This window comes from Fusarium venenatum, assembly GCF_020744135.1.
Source record: "Fusarium venenatum strain MPI-CAGE-CH-0201 chromosome Unknown EDB82scaffold_2, whole genome shotgun sequence".
Lineage (NCBI taxonomy): Eukaryota > Fungi > Ascomycota > Sordariomycetes > Hypocreales > Nectriaceae > Fusarium > Fusarium venenatum.
The window spans coordinates 2,768,293-2,784,646 of NW_027072130.1; the positions used below are offsets into that span (position 1 = coordinate 2,768,293).

The window sequence follows — 16,354 nt, forward strand, 5'->3', positions numbered from 1 at the left end:
TTTCTTGTGTTTGCAATCAATATCCATCCATAGTCATTAGTCCGCATGCAGCAGGAAATCCAACTTTTTCTATAATCATACATAGTATTACAGTGTATAGGGGGTATATACGGCCTCTCAGAGGTTCCCAAGTCTCTGGCAGGCACTTCATGTCTTCGTCCTAGATTCGCTTTTTCGTCTAGACTTTCCTCCGCTTCCAGCTCATTCCCGTCGTTCGTTGTCTGCTTAGTCGACACCGTTGAATCGCTTCCATTGCTCGACATAGAAGTAAGGATCTTGGGGGCCCTTGTCAAGGCCCTTGTAGTCTCCCGATTGTGTCTTGACTTCTCGGCTCACGAAGGGTGTAAGCTATCCCACCAACATTAGTTTCTCGCCAACCACCACCAATGTATCCCATCCTTACCTTGAAGTCCTTCAGAGGTGGAACAGCATATGTTCGGACCTTGTTCCATTCGATCACGTAACCTCCGTACTTTGTGTGTCGACCCATGGAACCAGTACGGTTACCCTTGTAGAAGCCTTTTCCGACATCCTTGGTTGTGAGTCTGATGTGGCGGTATCGACCGACCGAGAGCGCCTGTGTAGGTCTCATCGTGAGAGAATTATGATGGAGGCGTTCGGGTTGGATGTTTGTCGGCCGAGGCGGGGTCAATGGGGGTTATCTGTGGTCAATTGCTGTTGGTGCCGCGATCGCAAGGCTCAATCTTGAAGTTTTGAAGATTCGGCGACGGTTGTTCCGGTTCCGGCATCAGGTACTGATGGATTGCATGGGGTGCCGCTAACGGCCAAGCGTTCATCTGGAGACTGCTGAGGTATGCTTCAAATAATAATGATGTCGTTTTATTCCAATAACGTTTATAATCTTTTAAAAATAAGAAAATAGTCACCCACTCCTTTACATAGTAAAATCTGGCACACTTCATTGTACCAGTCCTTGTTCTCTTTGAGTCTTGTAAGTGGGCTGGCCCAACGCTAACGAGGGGCACATGCGATGGGTATGGATGGCTAACGTCGCCTGGCTACAGCAGCTCTGAGCCCAGCCAACATTCGCTATAGCGAACTCATGCCGTCGCATTCACAAAATTTCCACCATGGATGGGTATCCGACCGGAAGTCTGGACCACAATGTCCCCCTTCTAGTAGCTGCCGGCCTTAATAGCGAAACAAACGAGCTCCCGCTGAGCGCAGAGCTTAAGGAACAGAGCATCCTCCTCCGATCAGAGATACCGCCCGTCGATGGCAAGAACGCCGAGGTTCTGTCGCAGTACTTTAAGGACGTCGATGCGAGCGCAAAGTCTTGGAGCGTCTTCGAGAGAAATGAGCCGTATAGATTTCGGGTCAGGGCCACAGGGAGGGTAAGCGAGCGCGGGGATATTAGTCGTCAAGTTGTTGGACTAATTACTTGGGATAGTCTTTCTTACTACCACCGCGCCGAGCTCGCCTTCCCGAAGGCATCGAGCCGCTCAGCGAACATCCGACACTCCATTCACCCTTTTCGCCTCTAAGCCCTGTGTCGACACTATATCCCGATGGTCTGATCGATACGCAATGGATCAAGAAGCATCAGGACCTTGTTCCCAGCGTATACTTGTGCTTCTATCCCCTCACGAGCGATCCAAATTCCATGACACTACAAGACAACCACATAAAATCCGATATCAACAATATCAAGGGCGCTTTGATACGGTCAGGATATAAGACTCGACTCGCGATTGCACTGATTGCGGACAGCGAAGACGCACCTCTTCCGTTGGCTGAAGGCATTCAAGAGAGGTTGGAAAACATACGAAGAGGAACAGCCTTGGATCCCAAGTCAGTCTTCTACATTCCGTCGCAAGAGTCACAGGACGATTTGAAACAAGTAGCCGACAACATACTGGGTGTTCTATACACCTCGGCTGTGGAATACTACAGAGATTTGGGGCGGCATGCCAGGAAGAAGCGATCTCGCGGAATAGCACCTCAACCGACGGTGCCGCCTACGACCGGAACATCACAGACACTGTCGTTATCAGACTGGAACTTCAGATATGACATCAAGTCAGCAATTTTCGCAGAATTCCGACAAGAGACAGATGCTGCACTGCGCTTTTTCGAACAAGCATACGAGGTGCTCTTAGGACAGGATGTGCTGGACATTATTCCTAGCTGGAGCCCACGCTGGAATGAGGCGCGACTCTTGGCGGATATCATAGCGATACGGTGTTTGAGATGCCATCTGTGGATGGGTCAGACGACTCTAGCTGTTCGAAAATGGCATTCACACCGAGAACGAATCGCGGACCTAGTTGATCGTCGCGGGAGGGGGACCAACAATTATGGGTGGCAGGCCTGGGAAGCTCGATGGGCCACAACCATGGCTAATCTGATCGACCGCGTAGGCTTGCCGGCTTTGGCCCCAGCGACGGGGGCTACCTTTGTTCCGCAGGATAAATCTGTCTCGGGTGAGAGAGTTTCACCTTGGGAATTGTTACATCACACGGGCTACTGGCACCGGATAGCGGCTCGCCACATTGTAGCCCGTCGAAAGCTGGCGTATCAAATGCCAGAGGATGATAGGCATTCACCCGATACATCACCTGCATCAGCAGTAGCCAGTAAGGCATTTGCGTACGACACGTACATGTGTCCAGAGCCCTATCAGGAATACCCCGTCTCAGGGAAAGGAGTAAACCATGCACAGCTGGTAATCGATTGTCTCAAGGCGGCGAGTTCAGAGTTTCAAGCTCGCAAGCAAAAACGACTGGCGACGGAGCTGTCGTTGGAATGTGCAAGGGAGTTTGCCAACATGAAGGAATGGGACGCTGCGGTTGATATGTTACTACCTTTCTGGGAAGATGTCGCATTTCGATCAGAGGGCTGGATTAACATATCAGAGGACCTGTGCCTGAGCATGCGTCGGATTGCTGTGGGAGCTCACCGTGCCGATTTGGTTGTTGCTGCAGACTGGGAGTTGATGGGCAACCGTAAGTATTCAAGATCGCCAGAATTACTGACTGTACTGACCACAACACGAAACAGAATATGTGCGACAGCCCCAGTGGCATTACGATATTTCCAAGTCGCTTCAAGGCATCACCACTGAGAATAACCCTTCAATTAGTTTGAGCGATGAAAAGTCAGGCTCATTCGTCTCGGCATCATTCGTATTCCGGAATAAAGAGGGAAAGGCTGGTGAGACGTGTAGCGCACAACTTGCAATTACCTCACATACGTTTCTAGACGCTGCCCCCATTACGTTCAGCTCGCTGAAAGTAGAGTTCGACGGAAGCCTCAGACCAATACTACTTGAGCAAGAGGCTTCGGAAGAATCATCGTCGACAACAGGATGTTTTATACAGCCGTTGTCGTTGAAAGAAGATTATGCTGAAGAGTCGGAGGACGAGCTGCCGGCATTGCTGAAGGGACACTCCGATTTAACGCTCCGACCTGGTCAGACTCGGGTATTTGAGATGAACATACCACTAAGAGAGCCAGGCACTGCGACAGCAGCGTCTGTCACAGTCTTCCACAGCAACGACAACTTCGACCTCGACTATAAACTAAATATCCGCCCTACAGACCCCGTTGTTGGCTGGTACGTTCAGGGTTCATCGAGGCCTAGGAGCACTCGCCCGGAAGCGGGCACTATACAAATTCAGCCCCGACCGCCCAAGATGCAGATTAAACTCTTGGAGCCCCTCGCTCAGTACCATGCAAACGAGGCAATCGACTTGGAGGTTGAGATACTCAATGCTGAGGATGAATCCGCTACTGCCAAATTGGACATTCATCTATTTGGAAAGGAAGTACCTGCAGTTACGGTGGAAGTAGACGGAAATGGAGGTAGCGCCGAAGCGTCAACGGAAGAGTCCAAGATCTCGGGACTGGCATTAGGTGCGATCAAGAGTACGTCATCAGTTAAGGTGGTGTTGCATATTGACGCCCCGTCGGCTCCTACGACGCTTGATCTGCACCTGAGGACGTCGTACCATCTAGACTCGGATGTTGCAACCCCGATTATGCAGATGTTGACAGTCCAGCTCAACGTTGTGAACGCGTTTGAAGCGAATTACGATTTAGTCCCACGCCTTCACCCTGGGCCATGGCCAAGTCTTTTCGATTCCGAAGGGCTCGGAGATACAGAAGAAGGTGCAGCTAGAGGCTTTGCGCAAAAGTGGTGCCTACTATGTCACTACGCATCATTCGCCCAAGAAGATCTGAAAGTGCTTGGGATGGATCTAAATGTGGTATCGTGTGTCGGTGGTGCACGATGCAGCGTAACTCAGGCACCAAATGTGTCACACGAAGGGGTAGTCGTTACACCCAAGACGATGCACGAGGCACAGTTTGATTTGGTAGCTCAGAAGCTCACGATGGAGGATCGACACCCCGTCACTGTCGAGCTGGCCTTTGTTATCCGATGGCAGCGCCAGGGCCGTGGCGATGGACCAGTTAACACGACAGTAATGCCAGTCGGTAAATACCTTGTCCTGGGCACAGAGCCGCGAGTGCTGGCATCTGTGTACCACGCCCCCAAGGTAGAAGATGATATGCCAGGGTTGCTGCAGCTGGACATGACAGTCGAGAATCCATCGAATCATTTCCTCACGTTTGGTCTCGGCATGGAACCGAGCGAAGATTTTGCGTTTTCTGGTGCGAAACAGACAACACTCAACTTGCTGCCACAATCAAGACGGACGACAACTTATCGGCTGCTATCACATGTTAGTGGAGTTTGGATAAGACCCAAGTTGACGGTGCGAGACAAGTATTTCCAAAAGGTACTTCGTATAATACCGACAGAGGGGATGAAGATTGATGAGGATGGGTTATTGTTGTGGGTGCCAGGAGAGGAGAAGAAAGGGGAAAAGGAAGACGACGATGTGAAGTCGGAGGAGCAGTGATGATTAGCATTCGGATAGCATGGTGCCTGGGATGATGATTGTTATATATTTAGAGAGGCTGTTTGGGCGGGTTATAGATAGTAGATTACAAATGAAGTTATCACGAGAAAATGGTACAAAATGACGTTAATGCTGGGTTTAACGTGCATCTTGATTGAGTAAAGTTAGTTGCCGGTACAATAGCATGTGGAAATTATGTATGACAAGACACTGTACCAATGTCATTAAAGGAAATGAATGACAAGGTTTTACAACATCAACGGGTAATGCATAGGCGTTACGAGTGTGTGTAACGGTGTAAACGTGCGTGAAGTTTCAACAACAACATCAAATACCGGATAGATTATGATAGAGCTGATATGGCAGCATTCCTTTGTCTCTTCGGTCGTCGGCATTCAACCAAGAGCGTGCTGACAGAATGCGAAGATAAGATAATCGGAGAAACGCGTTGAATCCGAAAATCAGTCAGTGCGGTGATCGAATGGTCTAGACCGAGGTCCTGATGTCAGAGCCTTGGCCTGGGATGCAGGCTGATGGACCAGGGGCTTGAAGATCGAATTTGACGTTTAGTGGAGAATTCATTTATTAGAAAGAAAAGGAATTGTACGAATATTCCATACTCACTCACAGTCAAGGTTACATTTATGATGCTGATACTAATATAGTCCCTTTGGACAGCATCGATAGAAGAGCAAGCAAGGATGAGAGAACTCAAACAAGTAAGAGTGATTCAAATCAATGACTCTTCCAAAGACTGACTTTAATTTTGGCTCAAGCCATTCGGACATCGGCCTTGGTGAATTGTCCGACCCACGCATGGATATGACAGTTGCAGAAACTCGCCTATCGTATCAGCCCGAATTTACTGGAGACTTTTTCTCTTGTTACTGGTTTCTGGACTAATTATGATTACCGTCTCAGGGGGCACGCTCTGCTTTCAGCCGCTTGAGACAAGATGTTTACTGGTTGTGATTCGACATACGGACGAATACCTTGCCGTGTCTCCATGACGTTTTTGCTTGATGCTCGGATATCTCTTATTATTATTTTTTCGTTCATTTTTCGGATTTTAAGATTTGTCCATTCTTGACGGGCTAACTTGGATGAGGAGATGCAGTGAAACAATAAAGCGAAGCCGGTGACAGACATATTTATTACTTAAATCTTTAGCTCATCCATCCATCTTCCCTTTATTCTCTTCTCGTCACTCGTCATTCGTGTTCTCGCCTTTTCACACAATCTACTAACAGGCAATTGATTGTGTTTCCCTCCAAACGAGAAAAGCAAACATTCGTCTATAATAAAGAGCTTCTCCCTTTCCTTCCCGAAACATACGCACAGCTTTGGTTGCTGGGGCCGAACTGAGACCGACTTTGACGCTATTACATACTTAAAAGGATACGGATACATAACCTAGAATATCCCTTCTTCTTCTTTTTCTTCCTCCTCCTTTTCTTCCACAACAAGAAACCTTCAAGCAGAGAGCAGCTCTACCAATGGCGACTACTACACCCGCTACGGCACCAATAAATGCCATGGTCCAGGAGACTCGTCTCTCATCTGATGAAAAAACTGAAGTCGGCTCCAACAACATCATGGATACAACTACCGATAACAAAGATCCCCAGGATGGCTCTGCCTCTCGCTCTGGTTCCATCAACGGTAACTCTGCTGAGCAAGAACCTCAGTACCCCGGCGCTGCAAAGCTCACCCTCATCATTTCATCACTCTGTCTCGCCATCTTCCTCGTTGCGCTGGACCAGACCATCATCGCGCCCGCTCTCGGCGCCATCACAGCCCAGTTCCAGAGTGTCAAGGATATTGGATGGTATGGCTCATCTTACCTTCTTACCACCACGGCTTTGCAGCCCATGTACGGAACCATCTACAAGTATTTCAATGTCAAGATTGCCTATCTAGGTGCTGTCTTTATCTTTGAGATTGGTAGCTTGATCTCTGCTGTTGCGCCCTCTTCTGTTGCCTTTATTGTTGGACGAGCTATTGCCGGAGTATGTCGTCCCTCGCCCCCTTATTTGCTATGACTCTTTGCTGACTGGCTCTTCAGATTGGAACGGCTGGTCTCTTCTCTGGCTCTATCGTCATCCTCTCTCTCATCAGTATGTCAAACTTTAAGACCCTCCCATGAATCCAACTAATATTCCCTAGTGCCCCTTGAGAAGCGTCCTCTTGCCTTTGGTCTCATCGGTGGCATGTGGGGTATTGCTTCCGTTGCTGGCCCTCTTCTTGGAGGTGCCTTCACCGAACATGCTACCTGGCGTTGGTGTTTCTATATCAACCTTCCCATTGGTGGTATAGCCATGATCATCGTCTTCTTCTTCGTCCACGTCAACCGAAACACCTCCGACAGCGTCAACTTGACTTTCATGGACCGCATCCGCAAGCTCGACCTCGCTGGCGCCGCCATCTTCATCCCTGCTATTGTCTGTCTTCTTCTTGCCTTGCAATGGGGAGGTGCCGATTATGCTTGGAGCAACTCACGCATCATTGGTCTCTTCTGTGGGTTTGGCGCCATGATTGCCATCTTTATCGGCATCCAATTCTGGAAAGGCGACCAAGGCACCCTCCCCCCTCGTCTCTTCAAGAACCGAAACACCCTGGCTGCTATGTCCTTTGCCATGTTCTTCGGCGCTGGATTCTTTCCTCTCATCTACTACCTCTGTAAGTCAAACGGCATGAATCTACCACCCACTTTAATTGACCCTCCTGCAGCCCTCTACTTCCAAGCTATTCAGGGTGTTAGCGCCGTCCAAGCTGGAATCAAGATTCTCCCTCTCCTCCTGGCTACGGTCCTTTGCTCCATCGTCTCAGGAGGTGTCATCACTGCCATTGGCACCTACAACTATGTCATCATCCCATGCATGGTCCTCTACACTGTCGGCTGCGGCATGCTCACCACTCTTGACGTCAACTCCCCTCTCAAAGAGTGGTTCGGCTACCAGGTTCTCGCTGGACTAGGTATTGGCGCAGGTTTCCAAATAGGTGTCCTTATTGTACAGACTGTACTTCCCCAGGAATGGGTCCCCGTCGGTACTGCTTGTGTGCAGTTTGCGCAAGCCTTTGGTGGTGCCATCTTCATTGCTGTCTCTCAGACTGTCTTCCAGAACGGCCTCATCGATACAATCAAGGCTGACAACATTGGCATTGATCCTACGATTTTCCTCAACAGTGGAGCTTCAGAGATTGAGGACACTTTGAGAAAGATGGGCCGTCTGGATGCTCTGGATACTGTTTTGGACGCATACATGAAGGGTCTCCGTGACACCTTCTACATTTCCCTTGCCTGCGCTGCCTGTGCGCTGATTTCTTGTTTGTTCTTCCAATGGAAGTCAGTCAAGAAGGGGCCCAATGGCGAGGACAGAAAGCATGAACCCGCCGTGCCTGTATAAGCTGTAGTTGGTGTGTTGTCTACGGATTGATTTTGGCATGGATACCCCTAGGCATCTCTCTTCTCTCGGTTGCATTTGGCGCTGGTAATAATAATGACGATAGAATGGTCAGGTACCTAATGAAAAGTTGTCCTATATTGCTTGCATTTTGCTCACTGTGTATCATCTGGTGGTCTGTCCCATGAAAGCCGCGCCCTTGATGCCCTTGTCTTTACTCCAGCAGCAGCTCCCACGAACCTAAGCACCCAATCTTTCACCTTTTTTGCCTTTTGTAACTGCGGATGCATCTGACCGCGTTTTGATAAGTCTCTGGTAGAGTAGAGGCCGGACCCGTCCCGCCTCCACAACAAACTCACCTTGGTCATGCCCCTGCGCAAACTCTGGCCATATACTTTATTTTGGAACACATGCAAAGCCACATTCTGCATGAGTACAATATCTTGACGCCGGAGAGAGCTAATCTCAGCGCAGGCAGCGTTTGACTCTTCAAGCCAAAATGTGACAGCGAAACCTGTCTTTGTTTCGTCTCCGAGTAGAATCTCGATGAGGGAGAGGGTGCGGCCCCAGCGCGTGGTGACTGTCCGCGGCTGGGCGATGGATATTATCCCAGCAATGATATTAAGCGTGATAGTCTGGGGGTGCAGGGCCAATATTTTCGGTGCAGGTGGTATGTCCTCCAAATCGGAAAGATATGACGGTACAGACTCTGTCGCATCAACCCGTTCTACAGCAAGAGTAGTCATGAATGAAGTTCCCTCAAAAGAAGTCTCCTCAAAAGTCGTTTCTTGGAAACTGTCAAGCTGGGATGAAGGGACTGGATTATGCAAAGCTAAAGACTGATCATAGAACTGCGACAACGTCGTCTCGGCATCACCACCACCCTCAAAAGACTGCGATTGTTCTTTAAACGAGACTTCAGCTGTGGTAAAAAACTCGGATTGGTTAACGAGGTTGACGCTGACATCGTGAGTTTGACTGAACCCTGTGTGAAGAGGTTTTCTATTCAGTGGGAGAGAACGCCATGGTGCGATATTCGATAATGGCTTCTGAGTTGGCTTCTGAGAGGCCAACCCCAGGAACTCGGCAAATGAGTCGTCGATTCGAGTTATTGTGCAAGATTCTGAGTTTAGGGATGAAGATGGCGGTGCGCCTGCGAATAGGAGCAGCCTCGGTGCCATGACTGTCGCGTCACGCCTGGAGAATCTGAAGAGAAGCCTATCTAAAGCATTTCATGATGGCGCCAAAACCTTGTCTCTGCCTAGCTTCGAGCTGAGCCTTAATTGCCTAGGTACCTAGATAAGGCGAGGTGAGATAAGGCGAGGTGAGATAAGGCGAGGTGAGATAAGGCGAGGTGAGGTGAGTTGAGGTGAGGTCTAGTTAAGGTAGGCCAAGGATTCACGGTATTATGCAAGAGAGAGATAGAGATCGGCAGCCACTTCCCGGGCCCAGGTACCGAGCTAGTGGGTAGCAGAAAAGTTAGCCTCCTCAATCTTGAGGTATAAAAATAAGTAGTCTAAGAAGTATAGCCTAGTTAGCATAGACTGGCCTACTAATTTCGTCTCTTATGCTTCCAGCAGCCAACTTTTCTGATACCCTGATGCCGAGGTATTTCTCCCCACCCCCACAACTCCCGTTGTGCTCCACTACTTGACCACCCGTGGTCACCTTACCGAGGTCGTGTCTCTCCAAGTTATCTATTCAACCTCTTTTCGTTCAACTTGATATATCATCTAACCTTCAAATATTATATCTCACACTCATACTTAAAATACGACTGACTGATTTACTATACGAATACACATAATTCCATCAGGTGCTGCCGTCATCATGTCTTCCTTTCCCTTCACTATCCAAGAACATACAATCGAGGCTTCACATATACGTGAATACGCTCGTGCAACATCACACTCTCAAGATGAGAAGCTATATCTTCATATCAAGCAATACACGCCCAAAGATAACACATCTCCACAAAAGGGCGATGTCACAATCATTGGTGGACACGCCAATGGCTTCCCAAAGGTAATATTGGCTCGACATGGTGATTATTCATTAGATGCACGCACTGACTGTTCTACTTCATAGGAACTATATGAGCCTCTTTGGGAAGAGTTCTACCATGAATCTAAACGCCGAAACATCCGCATCCGAAGTATATGGATAGCCGATACAGCATGGCAAGGCCAAAGCGGTCTCATCAACCAAGACGCACTCGGCAATGATCGTAAAACTCACTATCCTCTCACCCAATCTTACACATACTGACATTCGTACAGCAAGCTGGCTTGACTATGCTCGTGATATTCTTCACATGATCAACACCTTCCGTCCACCGCCACCAATAATGGCAATGGGTCATTCCTTCGGCGCAAATGCTCTCACAAATGTTGCTCTTCTTCATCCTCGTGTCTTCACATCTCTCGTCCTTCTTGACCCTGTCATCTCCCACTTTGCTTCCACGCCTGGCGCCTCGAGCGCAGGCCCCGCAGCAGCAAGTATGGTTCGTCGCGAAGTCTGGCCCTCGCGCGCCGAAGCAGCAGCATCTTTTGGTCGCAGCGCCTTCTACAAAGCGTGGGATCCTCGTGTGTTGCAGCGCTGGATAGATTTTGGCATCAGAAATATACCAGGCCAAGACAGTGTAACTCTGACCACGACAAAGCACCAAGAGATTTTCACTTTTCTCCGTCCCAGCTGGCCAGCATATGACCCTCAAGGCAAGCATGTTATTCATCCTGAGCATACCCCCGATCTAGATACAAGCCTCAACCGACGTTGGTCAACATACCCTGTCTACCGTCCCGAGGGCCCCAACACTGTTGCTCGCCTTTCCAACGTTAGACCCAGCGTTCTATACGTATTCGGCGGTAAGAGTAATGTTTCCCCCCTGGAGCTTCAGGACGAGAAGATGACTATCACGGGAACCGGGGTAGGTGGTAGCGGCGGTGAGGCACAGGGTCGGGTCAAGAAGGTTGTCGGAGAGAACAACGGCCACTTGGTCCCCATGGAGGATCCCCGCATGTGTGCCAGTGCTGCGGCCGACTGGATTAAAGCTGAGCTTGAGCGGTGGTGGGTAAATGAGCGTAGCTACGAGGAATGGTCGAGCAAGTCCAAGGAGGAGAAGACAACCGTCTCAGACGAGTTCCAAAAGTACATAGGTAAACCTGCACCTCGCCCAGGCAAGGGCACAAACGCAAAATTATAGGCCGATAGACGTGCGGCATGTGGTAATGTCACATTGAATAATTGATAACATCTGTTTCCTAGGCTATCGATCTTTCTATTGCTGTGCATGGTGCGAATTCAATTACGAAATAAAACTACAAGTTGTTTCCGCTATACTATCTCGCCTGCCCAAAATCAAAGCCGACGGGGACAAAATAAAATAAACCAAGCGAAAGACGGTCAAAAACATCGCTACTACACCCCATAAACAGAAACTCTTCCCATGAAAACCCTCACCTCTCACCTCTGTTGGCAGCACAAAAGAGCGAGCTCATCTTCCATAACACGACATACTCAAATATAGTACATCGAGTTGACCAGGTCTGCATGGACCTGCTTCGAACCGCTGGTACTAGAGCCTGGTCCAGCTGTGGAGATGCTTTCAACGTCGCTGATTTCAAAGAACTCAGGCCTGTGATATCTCGCTCGAGTGCACACAATGTCTGCATAGTATGCCGCGGGGCAAATGCTTACAGCCTTGGTGGCTCGGCCGAACAAGTAGCAGAGCTCATGAGTATATCTCTCCAGTTCATTGGCTGCCTCGGCTCTGTACTTCGCTCGGAAGACCTCGTCCAGTAACACAGTATAGTGCGCGGGGCGAGCCGTGCCTTTGATACTGGAATGCGCGGTAAGAAAGAAGTCCCAGTATCGAGCCTGCGTAACACCACGATCAACAATGGTGCCATTTTCGATATTGTTTTTGGACGTCATGCTCTCGGCAGAAGTAGGATAAAAACGAGTCTGATGTCGCTTGACGGAAACAATTAGAGAGATTTTCGGTGGCTTATTCTTGGGGTACTTGGTATTGCAGGCGATGCGAATGCGTGGAAGCTCTTTCTGTAGAACTTGAGCAAACTGGCCCTCCGACACGCCGTCACGGAATATAACGATATTCTCAGGCAGCTGTTGTCTGTTGTGCATTTGCCAAAGTGCCAGGCGTGACTTGAATGCTTCAGTCATTGTCTCGTCCAGCATCTCTTGCTTGGACGACTGCTCCCAAGAGTAGGCTGGCCATTGTCCCATGTCTCGGTCGATGGTGGCCACCAAGCCGACTAAACTGGGGGCAGCATCACTCTGGTCCAAAGGCATGTTGGTTGGGTGAGTGACGTCGTACCCTACCACCATTGTTTTACCCTCTTTGATGAGGCCGAACTCGTTGTGAAGTTTGTGGTTTACACCGCCTGCTTTCAGGTTCCATTTGAGGGCACAATTAGCAAAATATTGCATAGGGTTTTTGTTGGATAGGATTTTGTCGCCCTGGAGACAGCAGGTGTGAATACCATAGGTGCAGTCGCCCAGTGTCTTGATTCTGCCGTATGTTTCGGAATCTGATGTACCAAGAATCACAAGTATAAACCCTATGCGATTAGTCTTGGCCCACTTGAAGAAGTCATCTGCACGCCCCTGGAGGAACCCTTTTTCGCTGATGACTTCCGTGGGAGCCGGTATAGGGGTGCTGTTGATTCCAATGTTCATCTGCTTCATGACCCGAACAAAATCATCCACGGTGTTCCTCTCAACAGAACCATATCTACCTGGTCTGACGTTGACGTAGGTCCAGTTTTGGATGTTCTTGCCGGGCTTGTACACCTTTATGTCTCTCATATTCCAGCTGCCCTCTCTTGGATGAACCTGGATGGGCTTGGCTCCGGAGCCATAGTAGGAGATACCCGGAGCGTTGAGAACGCGTCCCTGGATGGTAAGCAGTTGTTTACCAACTTGAATACCGAATTGACCCTAGGCCATTTAATTTCTTCCCATAAATATATCACAGCAATACATACCAGTTTCTCATCGTCAAGACCCAAAGTTTCCCGTGCATCTGTTGTAATAGATAGAGCATTGGCGTAAGGTGATCGACAGGCAAAATCGACCATCGCAGTTGATTCTTGGCTATTCAACTTCGCCTTGACTGATTGTCCTGGCAGGATCTCGACGTACTCCGCTGGGGTGAAATTCGGGTTTGCGGCAGTGCCAAGATTGAGAAGAGGGTAGTCCTTGAGATTGTTGTTTCTGTATTCTAGGTAGGGTGTGTTAGATGCTAGTTTTAGTGACAGGGGTAAAACGTACTCCGCTTGTAGAATTCTTTGACAGTGATGTATTCACTGCTCCCTTTGGGGTCAGATAGGTAGAATTCCACATTGTCTGGTCCAGGATATTCATACCCCCCCGTGAATCGGGGAGGATGCTCATTGCCACGACAAGCTCGTTGAATCTCAGGTGCCCAGGCAAGACCGTAAATTGCTTTCCGTCGCTTGACTTCCTTTTCATTGGCGAATTTCATCTTTGCCAATACGCGGGTTTTAGGGAGAAATTTGTTCATCAACCTCAAGTTCCTCATCCCCTGGCCATCCGTCCTTTCTGCTGGACGGATATGGAGTTTCTCGAAGATTTCTGCACATTGGCCAGAGAGCTTAAAGATCCCAACAGTAGTGTTTGTGTTCAAAAGAAGCCGGCCAGTACCCAGTCGTACAGACTGGAAGGTTCCACGGACAGCCTGTAAGGGCCTCCCTCGCATACTCATATCTCTGTAGATACCACCGTTCTTGAAAGAAAAGAACCGGGAGTTTCCTACAGCACTAACATCTTCATTTGACCTTGGGCCAAATCCAAAGATGACGTTCAGGGCATCAACAGCATCAGGGAATTTTGGGAATGCCAGGGCTTTCGCTGCATCGTCTTCGTCGATAGGTTTGGCTGGGGTGTCATTCAAAGCATCAGTAGTCGATTTGACGTACTTCAACATCTCGACAACCCGAGCGACGACAGGGCCATGTAAAGTCACCTCAAAGACTTCGGTCTTGCCGGGGTTTGTTGATGATGCGAGGTTTACTTGGATTGAATTGTCAAGTCCAAGGTCAAGCTTGTGCAAGGAAATAAGCTGCGACTTAAACTCTGTCGCAAGAACCAGGTTCTTGTCCTTCTTGGTGAGCTCGCTGAGAGTCTCTTTGATGACCAAGAAGAGTTTGTATCCCTTGACTTCGTGGGAACCAGACTTCTTAGGCTTTCCGGGCTTAACTTTTCCTTTTCCCTTCCCCATAGGCTGGGCGGCGACGGGCTCGTTGACCTTTTTATCTGATTCGGTTACAATTTCCTTGATAGAAATTGTGTATTTGTAAAGCATAGGGACTTTGGTTTCGACCTGATAATAGTTCGCCCACAAGATGACTGGACGGCCTTTGTTCCCAAATGCAGGCCGCGCAGGGAATTTGCCCAAATTCTCCTTTTCGTCTACTCCCAACTTGGACATATTCGATGTAAGCTGGGCAACAGAATTGTTTTGGTTTTTTACCACTTCATCCTCGAGCTTGGTGACAGCAACATCGGGCTGGGGAACACCGGATGCGATCCTGGACAGGTTAGCGTGAGCAAACAACAACAGACCTGCTGGCTGGGACTTGCGTGAAGAAAGGCGGCTCATTTGACGGTTGCCCTCCACCTCGGCCTCCTCTGTAGCCTCCTCGTCCGCGGTCAGGACCCCCACGGCCACCCCTAGGACCACTGAAGCCGCCACGGAAGTCTCCACGTCCTCCCTCGCCGCGTCCTCTGCCGCCGCGGAAACCGCCATCGCCTGGTCCTCTTCTATCTCCGCCGCCGCCTCCGCCTCCTCGGGAATCTTGGTAGCCGCCTCCGCCACGACCACCCCCTCGGCCATCCTGATAGCCACCGCCGCCGCGCCCACCACGGCCACGGCCTCCGCGCCCACCTCGATCACCTCTGTCTGCCATGGTGAGAGAGTGTTTGGGTGGTCAGAGTATGGGTCAAAGGCGATGTCAATGTGTAAGGATATGTTTAATAGCGAAAGGTAAAGCTGCTATGTTCCAAAACTTTAAACCGATTGTTGATAGAATGTTTCTTTTAATCTTATCACAGCCAAAACAACTACCAAAGGCTGTTTGCTGTCAGAGTCAGAAGTTCCTGCCTTTAATCAGAAATGATTGATCACCAGGCAAGCCGATCGTGGCTTCCGACAAAGAACCAAGACTCAGCTTGTGGAGTTGGAAGGTGTATTGAGTTGGAAGGAACTAGCCAGGGAAGGTCGGGAGCACTAACTTTCGCGGGCCGCTGGGTACTAGGTCAGCTCCTCCTGGTGGAGCAAAGCCAAGCGAATATCCCACTGCAAAATGGAAGTGCTTTGGTTTGATGGTACGCGTGGTAAGAATTAGAAGTTGTTTGGAGATGGGGAGGTTTCTGGATACTATGTGGCATCTATCAAATAAATAATCAAGGGGGTCGTTTACTTCTTTGTTTCCCTTTTCCTTTTCTTCTTAGCGCCCAAGGGCTTTGTTGCGTAACCCTCAGCATGGTCGGCCTCCCAATGATGCCTCCTTTCCTGAGAGGTAGTAGGTAGGCTGGATTGGCGTGACGTCTCCAACTGGCCATTTCTAGGCGCTAAGTATGACAATAGACACATTTGCTAGGCTAACCTCAGGTATCAGAAAATTTGACCGCTGGAAGCATAAGAGACGAAACCATCAGGTCAGTTTATGCTCCTTATGCCATAGTTCTTAGACTACTTATTTTTGTACCCTAAGACTTAGGAGGGCAACTTTTCTGTTACCTACTAGGCTAATAAACGAGGCTTCCTGATAATGACCACCGGCAATTAACAGGTACCTAGCCTATAAGAACCTGGTTAACCCAGAGAAACTCTCTTGAATAATATGTTCCTGCAGTTCCTACGACGCAACAGGAACTTTCCTTATGGTCTGACGGGGCGCGAGCATGTGGACTGAGCTTTCCTTTCCGCTAATTCATCGTTGGTGGCATGTTTGTGCTTGCTTCCTGCGGGGTCGGCAGCCACAGTATTAACAATAGCATCGACTGTTGGTCAACAAA

The 16,354-nt window shown here is 49.2% G+C and overlaps 6 protein-coding genes across 6 annotated transcripts; 3 read left to right on the plus strand and 3 right to left on the minus strand.

Moving 5' to 3' along the window:
- Window positions 1-225: 225 nt before the first annotated feature.
- On the minus strand, window positions 226-592 carry EDB82DRAFT_428398 (mitochondrial 54S ribosomal protein mL41; the record flags this gene model as incomplete). Its single annotated transcript, XM_025733808.2, has 2 exons — window positions 226-348; window positions 404-592. The coding sequence occupies 2 exons, from the start codon at window positions 590-592 to the stop codon at window positions 226-228; spliced, it is 312 nt and encodes a 103-aa protein (XP_025584678.1).
- A 499-nt stretch (window positions 593-1,091) lies between these two features.
- Window positions 1,092-4,886, plus strand: EDB82DRAFT_474283 (Gryzun, putative trafficking through golgi-domain-containing protein; the record flags this gene model as incomplete). The annotated part of the gene is made up of 3 exons (XM_025733810.2): window positions 1,092-1,355; window positions 1,412-2,966; window positions 3,022-4,886. 3 exons carry the CDS (start codon window positions 1,092-1,094, stop codon window positions 4,884-4,886), a joined length of 3,684 nt encoding a protein of 1,227 aa, XP_025584679.2.
- Window positions 4,887-6,872: 1,986 nt separating this feature from the next.
- Window positions 6,873-8,415, plus strand: EDB82DRAFT_496621 (major facilitator superfamily domain-containing protein). Its single transcript, XM_065608535.1, has 3 exons — window positions 6,873-7,003; window positions 7,053-7,565; window positions 7,617-8,415. Coding segments are annotated over exons 1-3 (1,191 nt in total). The 5' UTR covers window positions 6,873-7,002; the 3' UTR covers window positions 8,294-8,415.
- EDB82DRAFT_496624 (uncharacterized protein) lies at window positions 8,416-9,611 on the minus strand. Its single transcript, XM_025733812.2, has one exon. The coding sequence runs from the start codon at window positions 9,469-9,471 to the stop codon at window positions 8,446-8,448; it is 1,026 nt and encodes a 341-aa protein (XP_025584681.1). The 5' UTR covers window positions 9,472-9,611; the 3' UTR covers window positions 8,416-8,445.
- Window positions 9,612-9,864: 253 nt separating this feature from the next.
- Window positions 9,865-11,545, plus strand: EDB82DRAFT_496625 (Alpha/beta hydrolase family-domain-containing protein). Its single transcript, XM_025733813.2, has 3 exons — window positions 9,865-10,315; window positions 10,379-10,517; window positions 10,570-11,545. Exons 1-3 carry the CDS (start codon window positions 10,121-10,123, stop codon window positions 11,493-11,495), a joined length of 1,260 nt encoding a protein of 419 aa, XP_025584682.1. The 5' UTR covers window positions 9,865-10,120; the 3' UTR covers window positions 11,496-11,545.
- EDB82DRAFT_574200 (uncharacterized protein) lies at window positions 11,546-15,243 on the minus strand (the record flags this gene model as incomplete). Its single annotated transcript, XM_065609949.1, has 4 exons — window positions 11,546-13,252; window positions 13,300-13,535; window positions 13,586-14,865; window positions 14,900-15,243. The coding sequence occupies 4 exons, from the start codon at window positions 15,241-15,243 to the stop codon at window positions 11,810-11,812; spliced, it is 3,303 nt and encodes a 1,100-aa protein (XP_065464616.1). The 3' UTR covers window positions 11,546-11,809.
- Window positions 15,244-16,354: the final 1,111 nt, after the last annotated feature.

Bases quoted from the DNA above. Each gene is read 5' to 3' on its own strand.
- EDB82DRAFT_496621 (XM_065608535.1), top strand. The intron at 7,566-7,616 runs GTAAGTCAAACG...ACCCTCCTGCAG, and splicing joins TCCTCTCATCTACTACCTCT to CCCTCTACTTCCAAGCTATT.
- EDB82DRAFT_496624 (XM_025733812.2), bottom strand. From the start codon at position 9,471: ATGGCACCGAGGCTGCTCCTATTCGCAGGCGCACCGCCATCTTCATCC.
- EDB82DRAFT_496625 (XM_025733813.2), top strand. From the start codon at position 10,121: ATGTCTTCCTTTCCCTTCACTATCCAAGAACATACAATCGAGGCTTCA. The intron at 10,316-10,378 runs GTAATATTGGCT...TCTACTTCATAG, and splicing joins ACGCCAATGGCTTCCCAAAG to GAACTATATGAGCCTCTTTG. The intron at 10,518-10,569 runs GTAAAACTCACT...ACATTCGTACAG, and splicing joins AGACGCACTCGGCAATGATC to CAAGCTGGCTTGACTATGCT.